The sequence below is a fragment of the Gekko japonicus genome, unplaced genomic scaffold (genome assembly GCF_001447785.1).
Source record: "Gekko japonicus isolate JY-2015 unplaced genomic scaffold, Gekko_japonicus_V1.1 scaffold3203, whole genome shotgun sequence".
NCBI classification, from domain to species: domain Eukaryota; kingdom Metazoa; phylum Chordata; class Lepidosauria; order Squamata; family Gekkonidae; genus Gekko; species Gekko japonicus.
The window spans coordinates 119,800-135,022 of NW_015172109.1; the positions used below are offsets into that span (position 1 = coordinate 119,800).

General features: G+C 49.8%; 1 protein-coding gene across 1 annotated transcript in view; it reads right to left on the minus strand.

Moving 5' to 3' along the window:
* Positions 1-937: 937 nt before the first annotated feature.
* Positions 938-15,223, minus strand: part of LOC107118600 (xin actin-binding repeat-containing protein 1-like) — a 46,796-nt gene continuing 32,510 nt past the window's right edge. Inside the window, exons 3-4 of the mRNA XM_015420963.1 lie at positions 14,886-14,940; positions 938-9,483 (exon numbers count right to left, since the gene is read on the minus strand). Coding sequence (XP_015276449.1) covers positions 1,878-9,482 — 7,605 coding nt within the window. The 5' untranslated portion in view covers position 9,483; positions 14,886-14,940 and the 3' untranslated portion in view covers positions 938-1,877. The remainder of the gene's footprint in view (positions 9,484-14,885; positions 14,941-15,223) is intronic.

The following is a 15,223-nucleotide window of genomic DNA, read 5'->3' on the forward strand; positions in this document are numbered from 1 at the left end:
GGTATTCCTTTGGAGGTCTCTCTTTCAAGTACTTGCCAGGGTTGACCATGCTTCCAAGAATGGACGAGATCAGACTTGCTTGGGCTCTCCAGGTCAGGGCAACTGGTTAGATTTTTTTTAATGGAAATTTTAAATATATGAAATCCTTTTCCTTTAATGAGAATCACACTGAGTCAGTGGGAATTTTTATTTTAGCATACACTTTTGTGGACCACAAAATTGTCAGCTATGCTGCCATGGGGGTTGGGATGTTTATTCAGTGTCTGTGTAAATTGCTTTCGCATTCCTTTCTCTCTGCTTTGCGCTGAAATGCTTATCTCTAAAGATGTACAGGTGGTGATGTGTGTTGTCTGCCTTCCAGGCCGACCGTGGGAGCTGAACAATTCCCAGCTTCGCCTAGTAACGCTTGCCGGCTCTAGCCCACGCGCGGGAGGGTGCCTAATTGGCCAGCGCAGTGGGGTGTGTGTGCATACGAATGCCCTATATCTCATTAGGTTCAAGAGGCAACTGCTATTGTTAACAGTGACTATGTTAATGCATCCATGGCTTTTCAATAAAAGTATAACCTTTCTAAAGAAGTGTGTACTCCATTGTTGGCTGTGGGTTCTGACAAAGATCTTATGCTAGAATGAGAATGGTGCTTGTCTTTAAGGGCCGCGTAACTTCCATTTTATTTAGCTGCAAGGGACTTGCTTGGTTACCCCTCTGAAAGTAGTTCAAGGGAGAGATCGTTAAGTGCTGTTTAAAAGGACTCGAGCCTCCAGGCAGAACAGAACAAAAACCACGGTGAGATCGGAATATTTTTCAGAAGTCAAATTTACCATCAGAATGCAAATTAAAAAAGAGAGAAACCCACAAAAGTCTTGTGAATGTACAAAAAATTGTCCATAATAAAATTGCTTTACACAGTTTCGTCACTGATTTAAACACTGAGCACGTAAGAAAGCAGAGTCGAAAAGTAAAGACTTGTTAACAAGGAACAATAAATTACAAATCTAAAATAAAAAAGAGAAAAGCAATAACTCTAAGTTTGTCTAAAATCCATCTCAGTCTAAACTAGAATAATGCGATTTCAATTTCTCCTTAGGGACAAGGGTAATAATGTCAGAAATTGTTCTGATTTCATGTACTTCCCCATAGCATTCAGCTCTGGCTAAATATGACTAGTGCTACGCATTCTCTCTCCCCCCCCCCCAATGAAAGTGGTCTGGTAGTGAAAAAAGAAATGATTTCAACCCTATACAGGAAGGAAGATGTGTCTCTTTTTGGGTGATTATGAAGGTGAGAGAGAAGAAGAAAAAATGGCAGGCAGGAAGGTTTGTTTCGATAGCAAAAAGAAGAAAATGAAGGCTTTTCCAAAAATTATTGACTCACTGATTCTTTAATTGAGTCCTTTGGCCTCTGCTTTGAGAATCTCACGGTCGGTTGTTGGAAACAAACTCTGGATCTTGGTATCGTATAGTTGGCAATCCTTGGTTATATAATGCAAAGTCACGAAAAGACATAGAAAATTCTTGAGAGGAGTACTCCCGCGCCTCCCACCCATTCGTTTGTTCTATCCAGATTTTCTTTCCTCTGGATTCCAGGCCCTATATATCTCTTGTGATAGCAAATCGGTAGCCATTTCTTCACGAACCGGTTCCAAATGTATCGTTTGACTCATTCGCAAGCTGTAAGACTGTATTCTGAAAGTTTTTGCAAAGCTCTCCTCGAACAGGCTGCCTAATCCACAAATTGCTTCGTTTCCAACAACCTAGATTTTAAGTCAAACAAGTCCTTTTAAAATGTCGGCTTAAAACTGCCTCCCATCCAAGTCCTGCCATTTAATGTTTGTGGATCACAGCTGCCGTTGTTTGCTTTCCCATGAAATGATCTTCTTATTTCTTCGCCGGTTTGGAATTGCCAAAAGTAACAAAGACCACCCCTGTTTCCTGGCTGCCGCTGCTTGTGGGGAAGCCGTCTGGGCTGTTGAGGTATTTGCGGAGGATCGGCGAGGCGGTCACTTCGTACCTGGTAGGGCAGGAAACCATGTCGCACGTGGAGGAGGTCTGAGTCTCCGATTGTTTGGTGACCGTCGTGGAGGAAGTGATTATTTTGTTTCCAAACTCATCCACCTCCTCATACTCCTCCATCACAGTTCTGGTGGCCCCATAGAGCTTGGATCCATCAGGACTTGTCTGAAGTTCTAGTATGCTTTTCTGTCTCCGTGGGTTTGATGGGCTTAAAGCACTCAGGGAAGCTTTGGAAGGGTAGTCGGGCACTCCTCCTTTGATCAAACTTTGAGACGAGTCCCATTCTTTGTCACCGTTGTTGTTAATCTGGGGCTGGAGAGATTCCGAACCGCTGAGACGTTGTTGTTTAACCAAGCCCGTTCCTTTACTCATCTGGATGGGCTCTTGTTCACCTTCACAAGAAGCCAAGTTGCATCCGTCGGACCTCACGGACTTGCGCGGCAGCGAGCTAAAAAGACCTTGAGTGAACAGTTCCCTTTCCGCGGCCGCGTCGATTAAATTCAGTGCAGAGGAGTGTGCCATCTTGGGTGACTCTGCAGGCTTCCTTGCAGCAGATTGAATGGAGATGTAGGAAGGAGAAGAAGGGGAATTTGCCCGGGGCTGAATGATCAAGGGGACCTCTAGCTCTATCTTGGGCATCTCGGTCTTTTCTGCCATCTTTTCGACTCCCCAGGACGAGTTCTGGATCCCTCTCTCTTGCCTGGCTTTGCTGGATACAATGCTGATCTTGCGGATATTGTTGCCGGCCACCAGGCTTTGTGAGTTCCCGAGAGACTCCTGGAGCAGTCCCGAAAGCCCAGCGATGTCTGATTCAGACTTGAGGTTAGAAATGGAATAGAGAGCTTTCCGGATGGCCTCTTCGATATCCAGCAGCCGGCTTAGCGTCTGCTCCTTCAAGTGAATGATCTCGGCGCTTGCCCTCTCCAAATCTTCAAAGGCCAGCTCCACGGAAGAAATGCTGTCAGTGTCTTCCTTCACTTCCTTTATCTGCTCAGCCTTGTCCATCTTGGGCGGTTTTATCTGGTGAACCTGGTGATGCACCACCCACTCAGGGACCTTCTCAAAGAAGCTTTTCAGGGCTTTCACATCCACTTTGGAGGTCTCGTCCTCAAATTCCTTCACACGGGTTAAAATCTCCTGCAGCTCCTCCTGCTTCCGCAGATTTTCAAATATTTCCATGGCCTCTTTAACGTTGCCTTGCATGATTTCTTCCTTGTGGACAGACAGCCTCTTGCGGCGTTCTTCTTCCGTTTCCCGGCAAGCTTTTTCCCGCATGACCACCACAGGCGTTTCCGTCTCTGCATGTTGCACTGTGTTCATTGACAGATCTCCAAACTCCCTGCTGTTCAAACACTGATGCCCTTTCGAGATCTGCTTTGATGGTAGAGACGGAGGTGCTGAAACGGCGGCTTCTGGAATGATCTCTTCTGCCCTTGGACTTGTTTTCTGGTTATCCCTTGATCCACGAGCTTCGCACGTAGATGTACTTTCTATCCTCGATGACGAGGCATGCGTCGTGACGGTTCCCTTCCTTAGAACATTAGCATGACACTTGGCAGAAAGATATGGCTTCTTCTGACCTTCCACGTGCACAGGACCTATCTGGCCTTCAAGGGACAAGGCGCCCTCTTGCCCTGCAGGTAGCGAGCATCCATTTTCTGGCTGGCAGGACCCCAGGGATTCTTGAATTTCTTTTGTTGGATGGCTTTCACAGTCAGTGAACCCATTTTTAATAGGCTCCGATGAATGTTTAAGGTCAGCTGCTTCCAGCTTCTTCTGCTCTTCTCTCCTTGACTTATACTTTTCTTCTGCTACTTGCAGAGGTGTCTTAATAATATCCTTTGTTGCTTTTTCTGCAAAACCCCTTTTCTCGACGGCAGTTGCCACCGGCGGTGGAGGCAGAGGACAGTCAGTTGAATCTCGTCTCAGTGCAGATGGGTCTAGAACGTTGGCCCCGCCAGATGCCTGTGCTTGATTTGTGGGCGAGGTTGCTGGTACGTTCGGGTCACCCCTGCTTGGAGATCTGGAAGGGAAAGGAGGAGAGACCGCCTTTCCCGATCGGCTTTGGTGGCTGCCGGCAGGGTGGGACAGTGCTTCTTGCAAAAGGAACTCTGGTTTTGGAGGTGGAAGAGGTTTCTTCCTGGGTGGGGGGATAACTTCTGGTTTGGGGAAAAGCTGTGGTTTCTCTAAAGGTCTCTGGTCACTTGGCTTGGCGGGGGCAGGATGAACAGTCTTAGGAACAGATGGTTGCATGGTCATGGGACAGCTTAGAGCATCGGCGTCTCTCAGATTGGTCGAAGGGCACACAATTCCCGTTACTGAAGCTGGAGGAGGAGGAGGAGGAGGAAAGTCATTAACAGCTTGAGAGCCCGAAGCCGCTACAGCTGCCTGCTCCCTAAGAATCTGAGCCTCATTTTTATTTTTACGAGCGGGATACGGCTGCCCTGCATTTCTGTATATCATGGCTGCTTTAAAATCTCCTTTGGAGACATTAACGTTAGACTTTTCCAGGGACTCGAGGGCGGCTTTTAAGCTGCCGCGGACAACGTCCTCTTTTTCTACTTGCCTCTGTTCTGCCGCTGCACTCTGCAGGGCTCTGATAGCCATCTTTACATCCCCTCTGATTATAGCATCTTGCTCGCGTTCTTCTGGAACGGAGTGCTCTTTGTAATCAGACTCAACAAATGGATTTACATAGGTTTTCACTGGCTGGGCAGTATAAAGGCCGTCCTTAATGCTAATCTGGGCACTAGGCGCCACGGGACCATCCTGATAGTCTACCGGGGGCAGCTTGCCTCCCTGTACTTCCTCGGATGCACTGACCTTTGTGCGTGACACCGTGCTCTTCTGAGACACGCTGGTGTGGGACTTGGACGTCTCTTGCACTCGGACGATGGCGACGTTGCTTGCGTGCTGCTTCTTGCCGGCTGCACGGCCCTCGTCGTAGACTGTTGCCTGCAGGGCCGCCGCCTGCTGAGGCGTGGCCGCCTGGGGTTGCTTAGTAACGAGATGGATATTTTCAGTGGTCTTTTGCAACTTGTTGTGGACTTGGTGCTGGAGGCTTTGGGCCTCTGCTGTGGCTAGCCTGAGGCTTTGCATTGCGGCTTGGAGATCACCCCCAAGGTCTTGCGATTTGGGCTGCGCCGTCGCCTGGATAGCCCCGTCGATCTCGTCCTTCTGAGTTGCCACTTTGGTGGAGTCTGTTCCCTCCTTTCTATCGCCTTCCTTCTTCCCTTCCCTCACTGCCCCGTTGCTACCACTCTCAGCCAATTTCACATTTCCTGAAACAACAGTTTCTACCATTGCGGATGGGAGTTGCCTAAGACAACGCAAAGTACAATCTGGATCACCGGCAAGCACTGCCTCCCTTTCTAAGGTACCTTCCTTGCTGTCACACAAGAACACTTGTTTAGGCCCACTGCTACCCCCTAATGTCACATCTGCTGTCGTTTTCACTCCTTTTTCTTCCTGCGGCTGGGCGGGTGCTGTGACCTCTTGCGCATTTCTCGGTGGTTCCTCTTTGGCTTGGGAGGAAACAAGGGATTCTATTTCCGAATCCCTTTGGAGGTTCTTTAGGTAGTCAAGATCTCCCTTCTCGATGCAGGTGGTGTACAGGTGGACGTTGCCTCTCTCGTTGTCCTCTCGCCTGATGGTTGCTGTTGCCTTTTGCTCTTGCGATGAAGCCAGCAGATTCCCGATGGTGGACTTCACATCACCCTTGACAGGTTCTTCTTGCTGGGCAACACAGTGCAAGAGAGAATAGATGGTGATCTTCACCGATCCAGTCCCTGTCTCCTGCATAACTATTCCTTTCTTGGCAGAGGCATCTTGACTCAGGAGGCTGTGGAGAGCTTTTGCCACATCACTCCTCAAGTCCTCTTTGCTTTTCTCTGCTGTGCTTGGGTCTAAAAGCTGCACCGGGCTGATTTTGATATCCCCGTTCTCCTCTTCTTTCACCAGCAACCCTTGGGCCTCCACGTTGGTCCTGTGCAGGAGCTGCAACAAGATCCTTTCCAGATGGCCTCCCACGACTTCCTCCTTTTGAACTTCTGGGGCTCCTTGACTGCTGCATTGATATTTTGCCATCTTGACACTCTCGGAATCGTTGGCTTCGATAAGAATGCCACCATGTTGGATCACTTGACGGGAGAAGAGGACTCCCAACGTGTCTGTTATGGTTCTCTCCTTCACTTCCATTTCTGTGCAGCGTTCAGAGGTGCTGAGTTTATCCAGTGGCGTGCTCTCAAACAACCACGTGGTGCTCTTGACATTGGCCTGGGGAACAACCTCTGGGGGTCCGGCAGTGGAGGAAGCCTCAGTGTCTTTGAGACTGTCCATGGGCTGAGTCTCGAATAGCCAGGTACAGCGTTTCACGTCCCCTTTATGGATGTCCTCTCTCTGAACAGTGTTGAGGGTGGAGGTGCTTTCAGGCTGTCCTTTGAGGGAATCGATGGGCTGGTTCTCAAAAAGCCAAGTGGATGTCCTTACATCTCCTTGCTGGACATCACTCACACTGACCATCCTAACGTACCTTTTTTGACCGAACTTCTCTGACTCGAAGAGTTGCTTATTGGACTGGACATCTCCCCTCTGTACATCGTCAACGGTCCTCAGAACTGGCCTCTTATCTTCAGCAATGGAATCTAGAGGCTCCGTTTCAAATCTCCACCGGGCCGCTTGGACATCGCCCTTCTTGAAGTCCTCTTGGGTCACTGCCCTGATCACAAACACCTCTTCGTCTTTCTTGATCTGATCCAAGGGTTTGGTTTCAAATTGCCACCTGGCACCCTTCACGTCACCTTTCACGATTTCTTCCTTCTTCACCGATGTGACTTCGTGATAGCCTCCCTCTCTGTCCTGGATGGCGTACAGCGGCTGAGTCTCAAAGAGCATGGTACAGGACTTGACAGCGGCTTTGTTCAGGGTCTGTTCCTGGATCTTCTTGATTTGTATCTCATTCTCTTTGTCATGGATCTGATCCAGGGAGTAGGTTTCGAAGATGAACCTCTTGCCTCCAACGTCTCCACTCCGAATGTCCTTTTCTGGAGGTACCTCTTGAAAGCCCTCCGTGCTGCTTTTCAAGGTGTCCATGGGGCAGTTTTCAAAGAGCCAAGTAAACTTGTGGACAGCCCCAGGCTCTATGTTCTCATCTTCTGGGAAACTGATCTCTTTCGTGGCTGTGTTTGATTTCCCGGCCGAATCCAAGGGCTTGGCTTCAAATAACTCTTTCACCCGGGACACCTCTCCAGATTGCATCTCTATGCGGCTGGAGTACCTGATTATTTTCTTTGAATTGACATCGTCAGAGGCATTGTCAATTAAGGGTTCTGTCTCAAATAGGTGTCTGGCGGTTTTCACATCTACCCCTTGTAATTCATCTTGGGGAAATGTTTTGCTGACCTGCAAATATTGCTCTTCCTGGCCTCTCAGGGAGTCCAAGGGCTGTGTTTCAAACATCCAAGTGTACGATTTGACATCCCCTTGTGGCACAGGTTCTTCTCTGTCTTGCTTCTTCTCTGTCTTTTCGTATAGAGCATCCATTGGATGCGTCTCAAACAACCACCTGCAGGTCTTCACGTCACCTCCTTGGGACTCCTCTCCTTTCTCAGAAGCATTTTGCTCCGTCAGGTTGATTTGGCTGTGGATGACATCGATGGGCTGTGTTTCGAACAGCCACTTGGCCGTCTTAACGTCTCCGGCCACCACTTCCTGCTTTGTGATCCCCTTGATGATGTCTACTTTCTGGAAGCTGTCGTCAAACTGGTCCAAAGGCTTGGTTTCGAACTTCCATTTGTAGTTCTTAACATCTCCACCCACAACCTCCTCTTCTCTGCTCACGGAAGTAACCTCGTGGAAATTCCCAAAGGAATCCTTGATGGCGTACAAGGGTGTTGTCTCAAACAGGAACTGGTTGGCTTTGACGTTCCCACGGGGTACTTCCTCTGCTTCCTTGGCAACCTCTTCGGTGCTGACTTGCCTGATGCTATCTAAAGGGAGGGTCTCAAAGAGACTCTTGAAAGCTTTCACGTCGCCTTTCTCTACCTCTTGTATGTTGGTGGCTGAGAGGTCTTCGGACAGGGCCTTGGAGATGCTTCCCAAAGGACAGGTCTCAAAAACGTGCTTCCTTTGCTTCACAGCTCCTTTCTCCTCTTCTGAAAGCTCCACTTTCTTCAATTGCCCAACTTCAAAATTATCCCTTAGTGTTTCCATTGGTTGGGTCTCGAACAGCCAGAGGGTCGATTTTACATCCCCTCTGATGACTTCTTCTTTGGCTGGGGTGCTGTCAGTGACTTCTCCTTTCAGTGCATCAAGAGGCTGAGTCTCAAAAAGCAGGCACTGCTTAGTAACATCAGCCCCTTGGACAAGTTCCGGAGAAGCCTTGAAATCTGCCTCCTCGACAGTAATTTCTCTGATGGCGTCCAGGGGCTGGGTTTCGAACAGCCACTTGGCTCCGCTGACATTCCCTTTTGCGACCTCCTCTAACGATATCCCTCGTATAACTTGCACTTTGGACGTGTCCTTGTTGATGGTGTCAAGGGGCTGGGTTTCGAACAGCCAACGAGCCGTCCTCACGGCGTTGCTGTGTATTTCTTCCCGGCAGACCGACTTGATCTCGTGGATGTTTCCTGTTTTATCTCTGATGGCGCAGAGGGGCTCTGTTTGGAACAGTTTGATGGTCTTCTCCACATCCCCTTTGAGCTCCTGGATCTCGGACTTGAGTTGCAGGATGCTCTGCTCCTCTACCGAGCTGCAGCGGCCCAAAGCGTCCAACGAATGAGTTTCGAAGAGCTGCGCGGCTCCTTTCACGTCCCCTTTTTGGACAGGTTCCTTGAGTACCGCCTCTTGCATATCAGTCTCATCCAAATACATTTTGTTCAACGAGTCTAGCGGCTGGGTTTCAAATAACCACCGAGCGGTGTGAACATCCCCTTTGGTTTGCTCGTTCTTGGATGCACTGCCCAAGGCAGTCAGCCTGTCTCCATTGAATGACTGGCTTTCAAATTTCATGGACCTGATCTTCACGTCCCCACTTGGGATGGCTTCCTCCTCTGCGAGCTTCTTGGCACCCTGATGTTCTCCGATGGAGTCCAATGTCCAGTTCTCAAAGATCCAGCGCATGGACTGAACTTCCCCTGGAAGCACTGGGTCTGAATTCACGGAGGCTTGCGCTGTGGGATCATCGGCGCTCAGCATCTCAGCCAGATCCTCCGTCACGGCCTCTTCCAGATTTTTCCGCAGTTCGGGATGCATGTGCCGGTAGAGTCGCTTCAGCTCGTTCACTTGACGCTGCTGGTAGAACTTGGAGAAGGATTCTTTAGGAGGCGGGGGAGGCAGTGGGTTAGAATCCTGGCTCCCGGGAACTGGAGGTGGGTCTGGGACAGACTCCTGTGAAGGGGGTGGTGGCAGATCAGCCTCCGCCTTCTGGATGCTCGCTTTGGTTGACTTTCCATTCTCAGAAGCCTCGGCCATCCTTAAGGAAACAGGTTTCAAGTGTGAGCATAACCACGCTGTCACTTTGCCTCTTGTTAGTGAGAAAAACCAAACCCATGCGGAAGCCTTTTTTTTTGTTAATGCACACGTTCATTCCATGCCCCGAGAACGCACAAGAGCATCACACCACAGCAAACGCCACCTTTTGAACTGAGATGAATGGTGGCCAATCTCGAAACAAGAGCTAGAAGCTTCAACACTCAGTCTGGCTTCCTCTACCTACTTGAGCCTCAAATCTCTGTTTGCAAAGGTATCTAACTGAGGGGCCCCCAACCTTTGCGAGCCTGTGGGAAAGAGGGGTGTGAGACAAGAAAACAAACACTGCCACTGAAAAATTGCTATTTTAATCTACACAGCCGGTCAGATCTTCAGTGGCCAGTCAGAAGCCCAGGTGGGCTAGAAACCCATCTGATCCCACCCTCTTTCTAAAGACACTTGGTGGGCACCAAAATAGGTGTCGGTGGGTGCCCGGGGACCCATGGGTGGCCCTATGAAGAAAGGTTAAGGCGCTTAGGGCTCTTTAGCTTGGAGAAACGGCAACTGAGGGGTGACATGATTGAGGTTTATAAGATTATGCATGGGATAGAGCAGGTAGAGAAAGAGGTAGTTTTCTCCCTTTCTCACAGTACAAGAACTCATGGGCACGCAATGAAATTGCTGAGCGGTCGGGTTAGAACGGATAAAAGGAAGTACTTCTCCACCCAAAGAGTGATTAACACTTGGAATTCACTGCCACAGGAGGTGGTGGCGGCTACAAGCATGGACGGCTTCAAGGGGGAATTAGATAAGCATATGGAGCGGAGGTCCATCAGTGGCTATTAGCCACAAGAAATAGATAGGAGCTGCGGTGGCTCAAGTGGTTAAGATGCTGAACTGCAGGCTGTGGAAGGTCGGTAGTTCAGCAGTTCGAGACCCGGGTGCCTCATGATGGAGTGAGCTCCTGTCTCTAGTTCCAGCTCCTGCCAATCTAGCAGTTCGAAAGCATGAAATTACAAGTAGATAAATAGGTACCACTTCGGTGGGAAGGTAACAGCGTTCTGTGCACCTCGGTGTTTAGTCATGCTGGCCACATGACCATGGAAACGTCTTCGGATAGCGCTGGCTCTTCGGCTTTGAAACGGAGATGAGCACCGCAACCCTAGAGTCGTACTCGACTGGCTTTCGAGCAAGGGAAACCTTACTATAGATAGGGGCTCTGGGGCAAGGGATGCTCTGTCTTCTTGGTGCTTGGGGGGGGGGCTCAACAGTGGGAGGGCTTCTAATGTCCTGGCCCCTCTGCTGGACCTCCTGATGGCCCCTGGTATTTCTGGCCACTGTGTGACACAGAGTGTTGGACTGGATGGGCCTTTGGCCTGATCCAACATTGGCATCTCTTATGATCTTATGTTGGGGATCCCGATCTAATTGGACTACTGCCGGTCTATCAGATGCTCGTTTAACAATAAGGATTCCCAGAGTAGGAGTGTACATCAAAGAATCGCTATGAAAAACGGCCACAACAACGCAGAAGTATTTATAAGAATAATCTATCGAATTTGTCGTTGCATATAACCCACAATATCACAATAAGATGCATGTACATACACGGCTATCCAAACAAAAGATAACACAGTCTCTAATTGTTGGTAACACTAGTGTCATCTTCTGTTTGGATAGCCGTGGTTGTAAGTAAAAGTAAAGGTTTCCCTTGCTTGAAAGCAGACGAATCCAACTCTAGGGGTGCACTGCTTATCTTCGTTTCCAAGCCGAAGAGCCAGTGCTGTCCAAAGATGTTTCCATGGTCATATAGCTGGCATGACTGGATGCCGAGGCTCACGGAATGCTGTTACCTTCCCACCGAAGTGGTACCTATTTATCTACTTGCACTTTCTTGCTTTCGAACTGCTAGGTTGGCAGGAGCTGGGGCCAGAGACGGGAGCTCACTCCGTCATGCGGCACACTCGGGTCTCGAACCGTTGAACTACCGACCTTCTGGTCTGCAGTTCAGTGTCTTAACCCCTTGAGCCACCGCAGCCCAGCTAGCTGTGGTTGTGTACATGCTTCTTATTGTGATATTGTGGGTGATATGCAACAACAATTTGATAGGTTATTCTTATAAATATTTTTGCGTTGTTGCAGCCGTTTTCATAGCGAGGCTGGCACCATCGACAGGATATTGAAGCCCGTACATCACTGCTTCTACGCATCCACCTGCCACCTGCTGCCTGTGTTCTCTTGTACACATGACTCCCCATCCTCAGCCTCGTCGCCAGCATACACCCTGGAGAGCATGTGCTCAGAGTGCAATGGGACGTAGAAAGCAGCCGACAAGACACAAACCCGTAACACTCAGAGTCAAAGGCAGACGTTGGATGAGAAACTTTGAGCTCTGTAACCCTCGTGATTATGCGTCAGCCTCTCACACAGAGTGTCACCGAAGCAGCCAGAAAAGTGATGAGACTATGCAGAAGTGGGAGGCATTTTTCACGACCGTGTTTTGCACGTCCTGTAAAAAAAGCCTCCCTGCTTGGAAATGTTTGTGGAGGAGGCAGGGTTGCCAGATCCAGTCTTCTTATTGGTACGGGGGATTTGGGGGGCATGCCAGGAAGGGAAGAGGCCAGTGTTCCCTCTAAGCTGAGTTAGTGTGAGCTAGCTCACAGTTTTTTAGCCTCTGGGTTACAGATTTTTGTCTTAGCTCGGGAAGGAGGGCTCCAGAGCAAACTGATCTATGCAGTAGCCAAATTGCCGGGTCATCGCTTTAATGCCAGTAGCTCACAAAGCAGAATTTTTGCTCACAAGACTCCACAGCTTAGAGGGAGCATTGGAAGGGGCCGTCCCCGATGGGATGAGATCACACAGGGTGACGTCATCGTGTCATGGACGGAGCGCCATGCACGCACACCCCCCACATTTCCCCCCTACCATGTAAAGGGAACCTTCCCTTTAAATGGTTGGGGGAAAAGCAGACAGGCACGGGCGGTCCCTGCTTGAAAAGAAGAAGAAGAAGAAGAGAAGAGATTGGATTTACACCCCGCCCTTCACGACTCAAAGGAGTCTCAGAGTGGCTTACAAACTCCTTTCCCTTCCCCTTTCCACAACAGACACCCTGTGAGGGAGGTGGGGCTGAAAGAGCGGATGCCACCTGCCCTCCAAGCTGCAAATTTGCTGCTTGCGGGGCAGACACGAACGGCTCCTGCTCTTTTCAAGCGGGGCTGCAGATGACTGTTGGGGTGGGGTGGGGCTTCCCCCTGCAAGCATCTGGGGGGAGCCCGAAAAATTGAGGGATCCTGCACCCCCACCTGGAGACTGGCATCCATAGGAGGAGGCCTCAAAAAGATACCATACTGGGGGGGGGGTTTGTGGGGGGGAGGTCATAAGAACATAAGAGACTCCAATGTTGGATCAGGCCAAAGGCCCATCCAGTCCAACACTCTGTATCACACAGTGGCCAGAAATACCAGTCCCATCAGGAGGTCCACCAGTGGGGCCAGGACATTAGAAGCCCTCCCACTGTTGACCCCCCCAAGCACCAAGATGACAGAGCATCACTTGCCCCAGAGTCCCTATCTATAACTTGTGGCTAATAGCCACTGATGGACCTCTGCTCCATATGCTTATCTAATTCTCTTTTGAAGCCGTCCATGCTTCAACATCTCCATTGCAGTGGTCACAAGGGCAATACTCTTGGTCTTGCTATAGCCTGTCACTCCTGCTCTTCCCTTCCTCCCCATTCAGAGTGAGGGCAGTGTGAGGTCTTTAATTTCATTTTTCTCTTTTAACCATCCATTCACCGCCTTTATTCCTCATGGAGCTCAAGGCAGCTCGGTGGTGGTGGAAAGTGCCACCACACTTTGCTTTGAGATTTTGAAGGATTTCTTCTTTCTTTCTGTTTAATCAGGGATGGACAGGGTGGAGCAGGGGTCCATCGGTTGCTATTAGCTTCAAGGTATAGATGGAACATTCCGCCTGGGGCAAGTGATGCTCTGTCTTCTTGGTGCTTGGAGGGGGGGGGGGGCAACAGCAGGAGGGCTTCTAGTGTCCTGGCCCCACTGCTGGACCTCCTGACGGCGCCTGGGTTATGGCCACTGTGTGACAAAGACTTGTTGGACTGAAGGGGCCATTGGCCTGATCCAACATGGCCTCTCGGATGTTCTTATCAACTTCAAGAGGGGACTGGATAAACACATGGAGCAGAGGTCCATCAGTGGCTGTTAGCCACAAGGTATAGAGGGAGCACTCTGTCTGGGGCAGTGATGCTCTGTCTTCTTGGGGGTTGGAGGCCCACATTGGGAGGGTTCCTGGAGTTCTGGCACCGCTGGTAGAGCTCCTGATGGCACCTGGGTTTTGGCCAATGGCCACTGTGTGATACAGAGTTGTTGGGCTGGAGGGGCCATTGGCCTGATCCAACATGACCTCTCGGATGTTCTTATCAACTTCAAGAGGGGACTGGATAAGCATGAGGCAGAGGTCCATCAGTGCCTGTTAGCCACAAGGTATAGATGGAATGCTCTTTCTGGGAAAGTGATGCTCTGTCTTCTTGGTACTAGGGGGGCAACAGTGGGAGGGCTTCTGGAGTTCTGGACCCACTGGTGGACCTCCTGAAGCACCACCTGGTTGGCCACTGTGTGACAGAGAGTGTTGGGCTGGAGGGGCCACTGGCTGGATCCGACATGGCTTCTCTGATGTTCTTAAAACGGCCCTGGAAAGGGACCCACTTCCTTCCCTGCCCCCAACCCGCCTGAAAGAGGGAATCCTGGCCTGGGTAAAATCATGGCTAGTCTTTGGCTGGCTGGGCAGGGGTGGTGACCACAGCTCCTCACCCTGGGGAACCAGCAGCCACACAACTCACGGACGCCACCCACCAAACAATGGCAAATGTCTTTTTGTGCTTCTGCATTTCTATATCGACATATTAGGGATTATTAGAAGAGGGACTGAGAATAAAACGGGCAATATTGTAATGCCCCTGTATAGACCTATGGTGCGTTATTTGGAATACTGTGTACAGTTCTGGTCACTGAATCTCAAAAAGGACATTGCAGAGCTGGAAAAAGTGCTGTTTGTGGGGCGGGGCTTTTAATTAAGGGGGCAATGCCCCATTGTAGCTACGGGCCTGATCCCAGAGCCAGGAGACAATGTCAGGGGAAGGCCTCGGCCTCTGTGGCATGTTGTTGGCCCTCCAGAAGAACTGGTTGGCCTCTGTGTGAGACAGAAGGCTGGACTAGATGGACCACTGGTCTGACCCAGCAGGGCTCTTCTGATGTTCTTATCTAGCAGAGCTTTATGCACAAAGGTTATTTCAGAGCTCAAAGTCATTTGCAAAGCCTTTATTAAGTGTCAGCCCGTAACATGCAGCTAGCCACAGAAAACAGGTTAGAAAACCACACACACACAAACTCCTACCTTATTTGCTTTCTGGTTATCAAGAGAATGAAAAGAGATCTTGGATATGAAAATTCTAAATGAAATATAGAATAAGAAAGTATTTTTATGTTCCCATTCCTATGCATACAAAATGATGCCTCTGTGTGTGACATACGAGAATTTATCAGTATCTGAAGAATCGTAGAATTGGAAGGGACCTCCAGGGTCATCTAGTCCAACCCCCTGCACAATGCAGGGAATTCACAAATACCTCCCCCCACACACCCCCACTGACCACTGTTCCATGCCCAGAAGATAACATAAAAAAAACCCTCCAGGATCTCCAGCCAATCTGGCCTGGAGAAAAATTGCCACCT